A 15,706-nucleotide genomic window follows, 5' to 3' on the forward strand; every position below is an offset into this window, starting at 1 on the left:
CATTATTTCCCAGTTGATGGATACCCACTTTGTTTCCATTTTCCCCCCTACCACAGCAAGTACTTCTGTCAATATTTTGGTGTAAAAAAGATCATTTTTTTGAGTCTTTGATTTCCTTCAACAGTAGGTCTCAGGAATGGAGTTAATGGCTTAAAGGGTATGAATAAGTTTGGAACTTTTTTCACATAATTCCAAATTATTTTCCATAATGGCTGGTCAGACTACTTTATAGTTGTCCCAACAGAATATTAATTTTCAGTTTGCCCTTGTCTCCAGCATTGATGATTATCATGCTATTATCATCCTGTTGAATGTTTGCCAATTAGATGGATATGAGGTGAAACCTCATTTGTTTTAATTTGCATTTATTAGTGATTTGGAACATTTTTTCATTTTTCATTTCATAGGTTGTTTGCATTTCTCCTATTGAAAACTGAATACCTTTTGGCAAAGTGTTAAAGAGAATGGTTCTTGGTCTTACATATTTGTGTCAATTCCCTTACAAATCTTGGATAGTGGACTTAAAACAGATATTTGAATGCACAATATGTTTTCCCTTACTGAAATCTTTTTGATCTAATCACATGTAAAAATTTTAATTGTATGGAATTCAAATTATCTGTTTTTCTTTTATGATCATTCTTCAAGCCTTTTCTCAAAGATATTTTTTTATTTTCAAAAAGATTTCTTGGGTTGGCATATTTTTCCTTATAATTTATAATTTCCATTGTGTTTGGCTAAGTTTCAGTGAATCTGTTTTTTTCTTTTTAATTTTTAATGTTTTATCTTTCTTTTTATTTTAATAACAAATTTCCACATAAGTTTTCCAAAGTTGTATGATTTACATTGTTTCCCTCCTTTCTTCCCTACCCTCTCCCGAAGTTGAAGCAATTCAGTCTGGATTATACATGTATTATCATGCAAAACCTATTTCCATATTATTCATTTTTGTTAGTGAATCATCTTGTGAAACCAAAATCCCAAATCATATATCCAAATAAACAAATGATAAATCATATGTTTTCATCTGCATTTATACTCCAGCAGTTCTTTCTCTAGAGGTGGATATTGTTTCTCATAAATACCTCAGAATTGTCCTAGATCATTGCATTGCTTTTAGTAGCAAAGTCAATTATATTAATTGTCCCACAGTGTTTCAGTTACTGTGTATGATGTTCTCCTGGTTGTGCTTATTTCATTCTGTATCAGTTCATGTAGGTCTTTCCAGCTTTTTCTGAAATCATCCTGTTCATCATTCCTTATAGCACAATAGTATTCTATCATCATCATATACACAGCTTATTCAGCCATTCCCCAATTGAGCGATGTCCCTTTAGTTTCTAATTCTTTGCCACTGCAAAAAGCACAGCTGTTGATTGAATAAATATTTTTAGTAGGTTTGGTAGGTATCATGACTTTTTTTAGCTAGATCACCTGATGCACCTGTAGATTTTGCCTTGTTTTGTCATATGAGAGGTTGAATTCTTGGGAATTCGTGGGTATTTGTGTATCCTAATGCCATAGAAATGGATGCCCAAAGCTTTTAGCTCCTTTGTTTTTTTCTTGCAGTGAACATTATGTCTTGACTTGGAATGAAAGAGGCATTTATATTTTCATTCCCCAAAATGTTCAAGTTCTTCTTTGGAGTGAAGTCAAAGGTAACCTTTACTTTTGTGCTATTATTATATACTTTTAAAATTGTTCATTCAGTAAATGTTTTAAATTGCCTATGTTTGGCAATGAGAGAGATCTAAAAATGAACAAGATTTGGTTCCTACTCTGTCTTCATGGATTTCTCAGTTTGATAATCTTGTATTCAGTGAAAGGTTTAGTACTAGAAAGAGATTTTTCTTGAATGAATAAAAAATCACTTATTAAGCCCTAATTATGTGCATATCACCGCTGAGCTGTAGGAGAACAAATGGAACAGCATGACTTTCTAATGTAGAACAAACATTTAGGTGAAAGGTTTCAGCTCTAGGATGGATGAGAAAGTTCTGTGGACATTAGGTAGGTTTGGTAGGTATCATGACTTTTTTTAGCTAGATCTGAGGGAGCAACCTCAGAACAGATATTCAATGCCTCCTTTGTGTCAATAAAATCACATCAGTTTCTGATGATGAACAACTTGCCAGTGTCAAAGTCTTTGATGACAAGAACTTTTTCTATGCCTTGAGTAGCTATGGCTATAGCCCCTCAGGAAGCATCTGCCAGGTTACATCTCAAAATGGGCTGCTGCCTAGGATGAAGGCTGAGGACACTGGGCTGGAAACATGGATATTTCCAAAGTTTTGAGCTGAAAGCCCTGGACTGTCTCCATCAAGGTCTGAGGGGAGATGATGTCAGGGCAGTGGGGATGTTTGGTTTGCCTATTATCTGCAGCTTTCTGCCTCTTCCCCAGGGACCCTGCTGCTCCAGCAAGACTGCCCTGCCCTTAGTTCTTCAGAGATGGAAATAATAATATTTGCCACCTGCTCTTTGTTTTTCATTCATATATATGGTCGTTTCCTCCATATCGCCTATAGAAAGGGACTTCTGAAGTGGTTTTTTTTTTTTTTTGGCATAAGACTGATACTTAGTAGATTGTTTCTTGACACATTTAGCAATCCTTAACTTTCCTCATTCAACCTTCAATTTTATATTGCTGTTTTCCCATTAATTTTGAGTATAAATAACTTACTTAAATTCTCCCTGAATCTTTATACCTTTAATTAAAAACCCTTCTGAGTTTTACTTTGGGACATCAGGGAAGCTTGGGCATCAGGTAAGGGCTTCCTTTCAGATGTAATTGCCAGTCTGTGAGTTTGCCTAGTCTGTAAGTGAATGAGTGGAATTAGTTTTCTTGATCACTGAGAGAATCCTTGGTTGTGTTACTTTCTGATTTTCTGACTTATGGAAAAGAAATGAGAGAAAGGTAAAAGTCATTCTAGGAATTATGTTTCCCTCAAAATTTCCTCTGTCAGATAGTGAGATAAAAGGTGGTTTATCATTACTTCTCTTTTACAATCTCATATAATTTGCTTGATATTGAAGTAAGGGGATACACAGTTGATGATGTTTACATATGCTGCTGCTTTAATCTTATTTGATTGCCTAATAACCATCACAATAAAGATTATAGGATCATAGATCTTAAGATAGAAGGAAGGAATGAAAGAGAGGAACAAGCATTAATTAAGCACCTATAATTCCATTCACTTTTTAAAGTGCTTGACAAATATCTCAATTAATCTTCACAACAACCCTTGGAGCTATCCTCCATGCTGCTGGTTATTTTCATTTTACAATTGAGAAAATAGGCAGACAGATGTTAAGTAATTTGTCCAGGGTTACACAGCCAAGTTAGTGTCTGAGGTTGGATTTGAACTTAGATTCAGGCACCTAGCTGCCTCAAAAGGCTTCTAGTCTAGTTTCTTTATTTTACAAGTGAGGAAATTGTGTCCCAGGAGAGATTATTTGACTTTTCCAACATCAGATAGATAGGAAATGCCAGAGACAACATTTGAACTCTATCCTCTGGCTTCAGAGGCAGTGTTACATCCCCAAGCCAGTGCTGTTTATTTTTATATAAGGTCACTTAAACCATCCTTTGACCTCCCTCTATTCTTGTCATATTTTATTGGGAGGAATTTTTCTGTGTACAAGGACACCTTGTACTTAAATTTATCTTGAAGTACATACATCATTTAAACTTTGCCTGGGATGATAAGATAGCAGCATGAGTGATGAATCTTTTTAATTTTTTTTAAAGATATTCAGGATGTGGCTGTTTGCAGGAATGAGCTATTCTGTCTACACATGAATGGAAAAGTCTCACATTTGTCCCTATTGTCTGTGGAGCGCTGTGTGGATCGTTTGCTTAGAAGAGGCTTGTGGGCCTTGGCTACCCATACTTGCTGTCTGTTCCAGAACTCTATCATCCTCAGCAGAGTGAGTTAGAGAACCAACCTAGTTTTATGAATCAAAAGTTCACTATTTCTAGCCTTTTAGGTTGTCTCTTTGATTCTACCACTTTATTAAATATTTATTTCTTAGTGCTTTCCATTCATGCTGGTATCCTAATGACTGAAGCCCAGTATTGTCAGTCAACAAACATTTATTAAGCACTGACTATTGCCAAGCATCATGCTAAGTGCTAGAGATAAAAAAGAAAGGCAAAAGTGAAGTCTGCATTCAGGGAGCTCACATCCTACTGGGAGAGACAGCACAGAAACAACTGTGTGCATGTAAAATATAGAGAAAGCAGAGGCCATAATAATCTGAGAGGGAAGGCCCCAGTGAGGGACAGATAGAGGAGAGCAGATATGGGAGGTCCTGATCTGATGTTGGAAGGAAACTTGGTCAGTCTCTCTCTGAATCCTTTCCCAGATCTAAAGGATTTTGAATAACCGACCCAAAGACTATTACATCAAGAACCTAGAAATCATCTAACCTCCCTTAACCAACTACTAATATTTATTTACTTATTATTTCATTTGGCAAACCAGGTAGGATACAGAGAGGAGAGAGAGCCAATATTAAGGCATTGGGTCAGATGGGATGTTGTGTGCAAAGAACAGTAGTGAGGCATAGGCTGCTGGATTGTAAAGTACATGGAGCAGGAATACAAGGTAACAAGACTAGAGAGGTAGGAGGGGACCAGGTTATGAAGTACTTTTTTTTTTTAATTTTAATTTTGAATATTTTCCCCTAGTTACATATTTCATGTTCTTTCCCTCTCCCTCAAGCCCCCCTAACCCCTCTTAGCCAACGCACAGTTCCACTGGGTTTTACATGTATCATTGATCAAGACCTAATTCCATATTATTGATAGTTGGACTAGAGTTATCATTTAGTGTCTTCATCCCCAATAATATCTCTATCAGCCCATGTGTCCAAGCAGTTGTTTTTCTTCTGTGTTTCTTCTCCCACAGTTCTTATGAAGGACTTTAAAGGCCAATGCATTTTATATCTTATTGTGGATGTAACGGGGCCACTGGAAATTATTGAATAGGGGGATGACAAGCTCAATTTTGTGCTTTTAGAAAAATCAGTTCGGCAGGATCATGGAGGATGGATTGGAGTAGAGAAACACTTGAGAAAGAGAAATGAATTAGAAAGCTCTTATAATAGTCTAGCTGTGAGAATCTACAACAGGGCATGGCTGAGTATGTGGACAGAAGAGGTCATATGTGTTGGTAGAAAGAGATGTTGCGATTAGATTATGAAAGATTTGAAAAGCTAAAGAGTTGAATGCATACTTTATCCCAGAGGCAAGAGGGAGCCGCAGGAATTTATTAGGGGAGTGATGTCATTATCTCTCTGCTGAAGGAAAATCCCTTTGCCAGCATTATGGAGGATGTCCTAAATGTGGGGAGAGACTTTAAGTAGGGAGAACAGTAGGCTCTTGGCATGATCTGTCTGAGAGGTAACAAGACTGAGGGATAAGAACCTCTGGGCAGGACCATTTCTGGTGATGGGTAGAATAGTTCTTTAAATTTTATTTAAAAGCAAAATTTAACTAAAGTTTGGTCCAGACTTATCTTTTAGGTCTTCTTTTACCAGAAATGATTTAAAGTTAGGAAATAATTTTTATGTCTATTATGACTGATTTAAATCCTCTATTCCCAAGATAGTTGTCTTAAGTGTGTTCAGTCATTTTTCTCCTTGTTGGGCATTGTTAGAAGATATTTGGGTTAGGCTTAACCACCATATGATTTATTTGAATACATATCCTCAGACTAACACTGGGATCCACAACCAACCTACTTTGCAGCTTAGCAAAGACATTAATGGATGCTTTCTTATACTTTTCTTAGGCAAGAAAAACTTTACCTGTTGACAAGTTGGAGCACTTGAAATCACAACTGGACATCACAACCCAAAGTGACCTAATTGCTCAACTAGAAGAATTGATTTCAAAATTGGAACCTTTAGATTCTGCCTGTAGCAGTAGGAGAAGCTCCATTTCCTCACATGTAAGTGTGCTTAGTATTTATACACTTTTTGACTATAGACTGGTTTGCTTACATCAAATTGAGCATAGTTAGAGTCACATTCTTGAGTCTTCCTTTTTTCTGTTACGATTAAAAATGATAAAGACTGGGATTATAAGAGAAATTAATATTTTAATTGCCATGGTTGGTAAAATATATATGACCGCGCTTGACTATCTTTAAAATTACTGCCCATCTGTATCTCCACCCATCTTCCTAGTCTCCCACGCTAGAGAACCCACTCAGGTAACAAAGAGACCTTCTCCAGGCCGCCCTCTGAATTTAAGCTGCCATATACGTTTGGGGACCTCCCCATGTCCAAAAACCAGAAACCCATTGGATCACAGGGAATGTAGTCTCAAAGTCCCCACGTGTCCACAGGAAGTTTGTAAGATACTTTTAAATGGCACCTCCCTGAATTCCAAACACACATTTCCTTCCTCATGATAGTTTTCTTCAGTCACTTACTTTGGTTGAAGACCAGCTAAATGGGATTGCCATTTGGTGGCCTTGGTTCTGTATTTCTGTTTTGAATTTATTGATTTCTATTCCTTTGAGGCTGTATAGATCCTTTAGTGAATTTAAGCCATCAATTCAGTTGATCTAATTATTTTCAATGAAGCTTAAATTCTTCCTGTATACTTTCTCATTTCATATGCATCATCACTGCCAGACCTTTTGGAGAATAAGGGATATGTGTCCATTTTCATTATGGAAAAATCAGGTGGAGTGGGTTTAAGTGATTCTTTTAGAGATTGAAAGTGATTTTCCCTATAGTTGGAAATGGAATAGAAATCCTAACATTTCTTCACCAGTTTGCTGCTCAGCTGTGTCATCTACTGGACACAGAGGAAATAAGCTAAAGATTATTCTCAGTGAATAATGGAAAGTGGAGGTCTTCTTCCTTTTTAAGCTTTTCTACACAAAATAAAATGCAAAATACAATTAAGCCAATGGTGATTTGGTTATATGTAATTTTTTTGTTTTTAGGAAAGTTTCAGTATCTTAGACTCTGGCATTTATCGTGTCATTAGTCGAAGAGGCAGCCAGTCAGATGAAGACTCTTCTTCCCTTCACAGTCAAACACTTTCAGAAGATGAGAGATTAAAGGAATTGATTGTACATCATGAAGAAGACCGCCCAGACCAGGGTAATGGCTCCCAAGGCAATGGAACCTCCTGTTGCCTATTGATGGAAGTGCTTTGGAATTCTGATGTCAGTGTATGCTAGCCTGGTACACATGATTTTCCACCATGGGTTTCTTTTTAATTTCTTAAAAATTAAAATTTTTTTTCATTCTTTAATTAATTAATTTAGAATATATTTCCATGGATACATGATCTATGTGCTCTTTCCTTCCCTCTCTCCGTACCCCTCTGACGAGCAATTCCACTGGGTTTTACATGTATCATTGTTCAAAACTTATTTCCGTATTATTAATATTTGTGATAGAGTGATCATTTAAAGTCAACATCCCATGGGTTTTTAAAAAATTTTATTCGTATTTTTTGCTAACTCTGTTCACTGGATTTTCTTTTTAAAGATTTATTGATGATGCTTTTTGTTTTTTATAATAGTGGCATTTCTAGATATAGGTTTACATCCCTGGGACCTTCCCTTGTCTGGGAAAGAGAAACATTTAAGCAAAACCAAATGACACAGTGCCTATGATTGGTAATGTCTGCATCATTCTGCATCCCATAGTCTTCCACTGTATTCATTATTGTTTTGGCTGACAGATGGCAGCTAAGCCCTTATAAGATTAGGAAGAGTAGGTTTTATATGTAAGTAGATTCTCTTGTTTCCTTTAAGCTAAAACTTCATACTGCTAAGCCAACCCCCTAATTCTGACCCATCTAGATGGTAGGAAAGTTATAGGAGCACAGAGACAGGTCATGATAACTCAGTGGTCTTGGAGATTTTTTCTCATGAACCATAGTCCTCTTTAGGGATTGGAAAGTGATTAGTGTGGGGGCTATTTCATTTACTCTGTTCAAAAAATTTCAAGTTTAATGAACTATTAGAAATGATTTCAGTTATGATTCTGAGGCCCTTTTAGTCTTGGTGATAGAGGGCACAGTTCAGTCTGGGTTTTCAAAGGATTTCCTGTGTGATCAACAGCCTGTGCCTGGTGGTGGACAGATAAAAAATTTAGGTTGATCACAGTTTCTGCCCTTATGTACTGTACAGTCAAGTAGGGGGATATGATACAAGTACCCTTGATTACTTCATCATAGAGGGCAACCAGATGGTATAGAGGAAGATCCTGAATTGTTAGGAAAATAAGGGGTATCTCTCAGTGCTCATTGTCTCACCTTTTTATGAATGGGCAATATGGGTCCATCCCATAAACCTGCATTTTATCTTTTTCTATTTAGGTCTCTTGTGATTTGTGTTTTTGTTTTCATTTCCTTTGATCATTTAAAATTTTATTTTTTAAAGACAGGAAGCTCTAGTGTGATCAAATTTTGTTTTTCATACTGATCCTTCCTCCCCCAATTCTGTTTGTCAGACACTGTATCTCATACTTCAGTGACAGATGAGTCAGATCGGAATGAAGCTTTTCTTCCATTTGGCATTCCATTATCATTTCGTTCTTCATCTCCTCTCGCCTCTCTTCAGGCTGTCAAGGAAAGGTATCTTGTTCCTAAACCACTTAAAAAAATATGCCCATTGTCATCACATTGACATCTCACTATGTTTAGAAAAAATTATTAAATAGAGAAAGTTAAAAGTTCTAGCTTTCTTTTTCTTTTTTTTAAACCCTTACCTTCCATCTTAGAATCAATACTATGGGGCAGCAGGGTAACTCAGTGGATTGAGAGTCAGGCCTAGAGACAGGAGGTCCTAGGTTCAAATCTGGCCTCAGACACTTCCCAGCTGTGTGACCCTGGGCAAGTCACTTGACCCCCATTGCCTACCCATACCACTCTTCTGCCTTCTTCTACCAAGATGAAAGGTAAGGGTTAAAAAAAAAAATAGAATCAATACTGTGTATTGGTTCCAAGGCAAAAGAGCACAAGGGTTAGCACTGGAGATTTAAGTGACTTGTCCAGGGTCACACAGCTAGGAAATATTTTGAGGTCAGATTTGAACTCAGGACCTCATGTCTCTAGTCCTGGCTCTCAATTCACTTAGCCACCTACCTGCCCCTAAATTCTAGCTTTCTTAACCAGGAAGATGTTATCTTTACTTAGGCTTAAGGAAATGTGTGAGCAGATGAATATATGTGGGTTGTTGCAAACATAGAATGCATGTGTAGGGATTTTTCTCTTGTAGAGATTATAAACTGTTATTGGATTCAGTAATGGGGAAAACAGTTCTCAAGCTTTTGCTGGACTCTTGATCTTGCTTTAGCATGAGTTCAGAATTGAGAAATTAATCCTAATTCTTACTTTTTGCTGAACTATAGGTTAGTATTTGTATTTAGACTTTGTGAAAGGGGCATACACAGATTTGTCTTAATAAAAAGCCTTTATGCCACTGCTTAAATGACCATCTAGATCTAACTAGATATAAATTCTAATCATTGAAATGTCTATGCTAGCAGGTTGCCAAAATAACCATTCAAAGTCCACCAAAACAATTTTCAGTTCTAATTTGTCTTGAAGGGAACAGGTGGCTACACAGTCCACTTTGATTGTTTTGAAACAAATGTTGAAGCATATATCGAATAAAATAAAAAAAATTTTTTTACTATCAACAACAGTCTTTTCTTAGGATCATTTAATAAATTTAGTTAAAATAACCAAACCTCTGTTAAGGACCTACTATATGCATGACATTGGGAGAGTTTGAAAAGATGATTTAAACATGGCTCAGCCTTCATAGACCTTACAGAGTAGTAAGAAAGGAAGTAAAATATTGTAACATGATCTTTAAATGGGTTAGAGATGAAGTGTGTGGTTGATGAAGTTATGCTAAACAATTTTTTTTTTAAATAAATGAAGTCAAACCTGAGTGATAGGAGCTGCTGTGGTATATACCTCAAACATAAAATCTTTTATTCCCACATAAATTATTTCATATAAACTCTTTGACATTTGCTTTCCAGTGTTTCTAGTTTTGTGCGAAAAACTACTGAAAAGATTGGCACCCTTCATTCAAATCCTGATTTAAAAATGAGACCTGAAGTTACAGTTGATGAGCAGCCCCATGAGGAGGATGCTAACATAATGTCCTGTTCCCAGGAAGATCAGAATGAGTAAGTCTTAGCTGTAGTTAGCCTCGATAAGAGTGCAAAACTGGCTTGCTGAACTGAGACAAAACTACAGTAGCAGGGTGCGGGTGTGCCTTCACTGACAGAGAGAGTGCTAACTTTGACTCAGAAGGACCACAGTTCCAGGCCCGAGTCTGACACTTAATAACTGTGTGACTCATGTAAAAGTCATTTAATCTCTTTGATCTTCAATTTCCTAGTATAAAATAGTTTCTGTAAAACCCATGTCATGGTACAGTGAGGTTCAGATGAGATTTTACCTGTTGGCATGTAGTATTGTATATTAGTGGCTCAGAAATGCTGTCTGGTGTTTCTTCGCAGCCGGCTACCTTTTTTGAGCCCCTCTTTAACATCCTTCAGGCTAGTTTGATTGGATTAGGAAATTTATTAGCCATTATTGGCATGGCTAGGGAGCTTACAGGAAGTCTAGTCCAACCTCCTTATTTTGGAGTTGTCAGTGAACATGCTAGAGTAAGAAGACTGGAAAGGTAGGAATGGGCTAGGTTTTGAAGGGCTTGAAAAGTCATAGTGAGATCTACAGAGCTTGGGACACTTACCTAAGGACAGTTACACAGATAATATGATCCCAAATTTAAATGTGAAAGAGACTGTGGATGTATTCAAATCCAACCCATCATTTTTCAGATGAGGAAACTGATGCCTAGAGAGATTACTTGGCTTGCCCAAGATTTTATAGAAAATAAGTACTAGAGCCTGGATTTGAATTGAGAACCTCTGACTCCAAGTGTAGTGGTCTTAAAAACCACAGCAACCCCCTGTTCTTCTGTTAATTTCTGAGCACAGTGTTCTGCTTACATGCTGGTCAGATAGGATTATATTATATGGGAACTTGGCAGCAGGAAGCATATGTGCTTTCCATTTGAAGATAGGGATTTGAGGGCCTCAGTGTCCTGTCCTCACTGTAAAGGGAGGTATGAAAGGCCATTTTGGTCAGGCTTCTGACAGATGTTTTTTATTTTCAGAAACTATTTAGAACTCAAACTCAGATCAGTGCATTGATTTTCTATTCATCCCCTACCTTAAGCTTTGTACTATGTGCTGTTGGTCAGAGCACTAATTGATTTGAATGTCATTGTCCTCATCTCTAAAGTGCAGGTAATAAAACTCTAATCTTAAAATTTTGTATAAGTTTGAATAAGTGGAGTCAGGTCAACAAGCATTTATTAAGCACCTAGTATGTGTCAGGGATTATATTAAGCATTGGGGATACCAATGAAGGCAAAACTAGTAGAAATAAAACCAGAGATACTTGGAAAATATTTCCTAGACTGAGGGAGGTTTCTTCTCTCTTGATTGGCTAGAGGGCATATTCTGGTTCCCTTTTCCTCTTTTGTTACCTGCTGTGAAATACATTGAATATTAGTTTTTATGTTGGCCTCTTACATTCTGGCTGATGTCTTTGAGGAACCCTTAGTAAAATACACATTCAGATGGAATTAAATGCTTGCTTGTAATTCACAGGCTGCTTGATAGGAAAAATACTACAGGAGTTGTGAATCTTTAATAGGCTGGACAGCTCACTTTCCAGGGATTTGGCTTGGAAGTAAAGACAGTATCTAGAACTTTCTTCTCTCCAGCAGAGGGAGCTACTAGAGATACCTGACCTGACTGCATTTGGTCCCAGACCCACCATCTATGTGTCTCTGCAGGCAGTGTGGTGCTGCTGTAGGGAGAGTACTGTCCTGGGAGCTTTGGCTGTGGGTTCACTCTTCCTTGACTTGTGGAACCTAGTGCAGGGCCATGGGCTGAGACTGGGGGAAAATGTAAAAAAATATTACTTTAATTAATTTAGAATATTTTTCCATAGTTACATGGCTCATGATATTTCTCACCCCTCTTCTCTCCCCTCTCCCAGAGCTGATGAGCAATTCCACTCGGCTATACATGTATCATTGTTCAAAACCCATTTCCATATTATTAATATTTGCAATACAGTGATCATTTAAAGTCAACATCTCCAATCATATTGGGGGAAACTTTTTGAAAAGTACTGAGAAGGCAGCAGGGTAGCTCAGAAAATCTGTGCTGCAGATATTCCCTTTGAAGCACTAGGTCCAAGCCTTTGGACCTCTAATCAGATAGGACTTTGGCACTGTCATTATTACATACCCCAAACTAACATTTCCATCTTTTTGTGGGCATCATGCTTATCTTTTCTATTTCTTTTCAGGACAGATGTGAAAAGCCAGTCTTTAGAAGAAGATAAGCTACAGGAGCTCAAGGTAGCAACTACAGAGACAGTGTAAGAAAAGACTTCCATAATTTCATTGAACTGAGTTATAAATAAAAGGAAAGACTTTGTGAGACCCGCAGCAGCTGCTGCACCAAGGATCTGGGATGGTTTTACCTAAAGGGCGATGAAGAGAGACAACCTGGTATTATGTTTTTCAGTGGGAATGATTGGGCATCTTCATGCTGGGAAAATAGTCAAGTATTGAAATCTAATAGTAGTGTTTATTTATTGGGTAGGAGTTTTTTAGTTTTTTTATTTACTTCTAAATTTTTTTGAAGTCTTCCTGAATTTTTTTTTTTGAGGAGGTGGGAATGAATTTAAAAAAAAAGTTTTTATTAATGACTTCTGTTTTTTTTAACATATTCATAATTATCCCTAGTATACCTTCCTAGAGCCATACCATATAACAAACAGTATTTTATAGAGCCAGAAAAAGAGGAAAAAAGATCGCAATTGATCAATGCAGTGAAAATGTAAAAACTTGTGCAGTGTGACACCTGTGGACCATCTACCTCCATAGAAGGGCTGGTTGAGAGTATATTCTCATATTTTTTGATTTAAATGCTACTCTTTATAATTTTTTTATATTCCCTTTTGATTTTTTTTTGTGTGGTTCTTTCCATTTACATTGTTGCAGGCATTGTGTATATTGGCTCTACATTCTTGGCTCCATTTTACTCTGCACGAGTTCATATAGATCTTTCCAGGCTTCTTTGTATTCATCACATTCCTCATTTTTTATAGCATAGTTTATATTCCATTACATTCATGTACCACAATATGTAGCTATTCCAAGGTTGATGGGCATTTACTTGTTTCTTATTCTTTGCTATCAGACAAAAGGCCATATTTGGGAATTTTGGCCACTAAGTCTACCTAAATTCTGCTGAAATATTCTTCTTTCTCATGCAGATTCAAGCTTCAAGATCCTCTGGTTCTGTTTCAACCTACATCTCTGAGACTAGTTCTACAGGAGTGGCTTTTACACTTAGAAGAAACATTTGCAATGAAAGATCTTCTCAGTGTTTCAGAGGATGTTAGCTTACATACAAAGACAGACCAGGATATGCCTGGTTTACTTGGTGAATCTAAAAAAGAAATTTTAGAAGCAAATATTGGACAAGATCAAAGGAATTGTTCAGATAATGAAAATTCTGTAGGCAAAATAACACACGAATTAGGAAACTGTTTGAGAGAATCATCAGATGACTTTTTTCGAGTACATGTTCCATATTTCATAGAAAACAGTTTTCAGAAGGATCTGGCTAAACTGACAACTCTGTGTCTGGAGTTATGTGTATTTAGTTCTAATGCCACATGTGTAGACATGAATCAAGATTTACAGCAGACTATTCACTGGATTCCTGTTTGTCAGTTTATAAAAAAATACTTTTTTCTCTTGGACTTGGAAAGAGTGAAGCAATGTGCCAAGATTAGATACTCTGACAGTCCCAGGGTTTGGGATACTTATGTTGAAGGACTGAAAGGTAAAAATGATTTTTTAACTTTGGAGAGTGAGAGATTGAGGGAAAGGGCAATATGGCATCTTGGATTGTAGGATTTCAAAAAATAATTGAGAAAGAAGTTTGTGGTACCTTTTACCTTGCCAACAACCTTCTGTTTCTTCTTAATTCAATTAAATTTTTCTAAAAAATTTTCCTTATTTTTAGTTAAAAAAATTTTTTTTCAAATGAAGATCTGTCTTCTCTTCCTCTTCTTCTCTCCTAACACAATTGAGAAAGAAGGAACAGTAAACCTTTATAAATATGCATACTTAAACAATACAAATTCCTATATGGGCCATGTCCAAAAAAAAGGTCTCAAGCTGCATTCTGAATATGTTAACTCTTTTAGGAGGTAGCCAATTTGTTTCATTATTAGTCCTTTGTAATAATAGTTGGCTATTGTGAATATCCAAATCTTTCAAAGTTGGTTATTAGTATTGATGTTATTTTAGAAATTATTTTCTGGGTTCTTCCTAGCTTTATTGAAGTTATATAAATCTTTCCAGGTTTAACCATTACCTTTATCCTTTTTTTTTTTTAATAACAGTAATATTGTTCATATACTGTAACTTGATCAGCTATTCTCCGTTTGATGGACACTCTCAGTTTCCAGTTCTTTGCCACCACTAACAGAGGTGCTATAAATATTTTTGTGCATATGGATCCTTTTCCTCTTTAATCTCTTTGGGTATAAACCTAGTGGTGGTACTGCTGGGTCAGAAATTATGCAGATTAATAGCTTTTGGGGCATGGATCCAGATTGTTTTCCGGAATGGCTGGACTGCAGCACAGTTCCACCAACAGTGAATTTTAATTGAATTTTATTTTTAAAAAAGAAGCTGAGGTGTATTTCAAGGAGTGGTAGATGAGGAATCCTTTTCTTTTCTACTGCTGTTTACTGAATAGAGTTGTTTTGAGTACTAGTGAGAGTTCATATTAAGCACTTTATAAAATGTGAAGTGCTATGCAAACATAAACTATAGCAGACTATAATAATGGTTTTGCTCAGGAATTATGTTGTCATATATTAATACCTTTCCAGTACTGAGTAATCAACTATTCTGTATGTGCATTAGAATTCTATACTTAAGACAATCCTTCCATTATACAAAGCATTTTTGGAACAACTTAGACCTACTTTCAAAATTATTTTCTCAACTATATACTTGGCTTATTTATTTTTAAAAATTTAACTTCCATCTTAGAAACAATACTGTGTATTGGCTCCAAGGCAGAAGAGTAGTAAGGGTTAGGCAATGGGGGCTAAATGACTTGCACAGGGTCACATAGCTAGGGAATGTCTGAGGCTAGATTTGAAACCAAGACCTCCGTTCTCTAGACCTGAATATCCACTGAGCTATCTTGCTTCCTGTACTTTGTATATTTTTTACCCAAAATAGTATCATCACCTCCTTTATTCCTACTTCTTTTTCCTTGTCAAATGACTTAATCTCTCAGGGAAGGAAGAATGACCAACAGTGAAATTAATCAAACACTAATACCTGATGGTGATTCTTAAGATGCTTTGAGCAATTTCAACCATCCTTGTAATGAGAATCTGGCTTCCTCAGGGAGATAGTTGGTAGTGGGCAGTGTTCCTTTGGAAATTTAGTTTGGTAGGTTTGTTTAAAAATGCCATATTCCCTTATACTTTTTACCTTTCATAATCGATTCTAAAAATTTCCTTGTGCATGCCTTTTCTTTTCAACTAAATTCCTAGAGAATAGGGACCAATATGATAATTGATCCTTTC

The 15,706-nt window shown here is 36.5% G+C and overlaps 1 protein-coding gene across 1 annotated transcript in view; it reads left to right on the plus strand.

Moving 5' to 3' along the window:
- Positions 1 to 15,706, plus strand: part of HPS5 (HPS5 biogenesis of lysosomal organelles complex 2 subunit 2) — a 49,598-nt gene that overhangs the window by 18,333 nt on the left and 15,559 nt on the right. The window contains exons 8-15 of the mRNA XM_044680740.1: positions 1,570 to 1,658; positions 3,752 to 3,930; positions 5,799 to 5,957; positions 6,966 to 7,145; positions 8,484 to 8,611; positions 10,030 to 10,179; positions 12,386 to 12,457; positions 13,361 to 13,935. Coding sequence (XP_044536675.1) covers positions 1,570 to 1,658; positions 3,752 to 3,930; positions 5,799 to 5,957; positions 6,966 to 7,145; positions 8,484 to 8,611; positions 10,030 to 10,179; positions 12,386 to 12,457; positions 13,361 to 13,935 — 1,532 coding nt within the window. The remainder of the gene's footprint in view (positions 1 to 1,569; positions 1,659 to 3,751; positions 3,931 to 5,798; positions 5,958 to 6,965; positions 7,146 to 8,483; positions 8,612 to 10,029; positions 10,180 to 12,385; positions 12,458 to 13,360; positions 13,936 to 15,706) is intronic.

The sequence above is a fragment of the Gracilinanus agilis genome, chromosome 6 (assembly GCF_016433145.1).
Source record: "Gracilinanus agilis isolate LMUSP501 chromosome 6, AgileGrace, whole genome shotgun sequence".
Lineage (NCBI taxonomy): Eukaryota > Metazoa > Chordata > Mammalia > Didelphimorphia > Didelphidae > Gracilinanus > Gracilinanus agilis.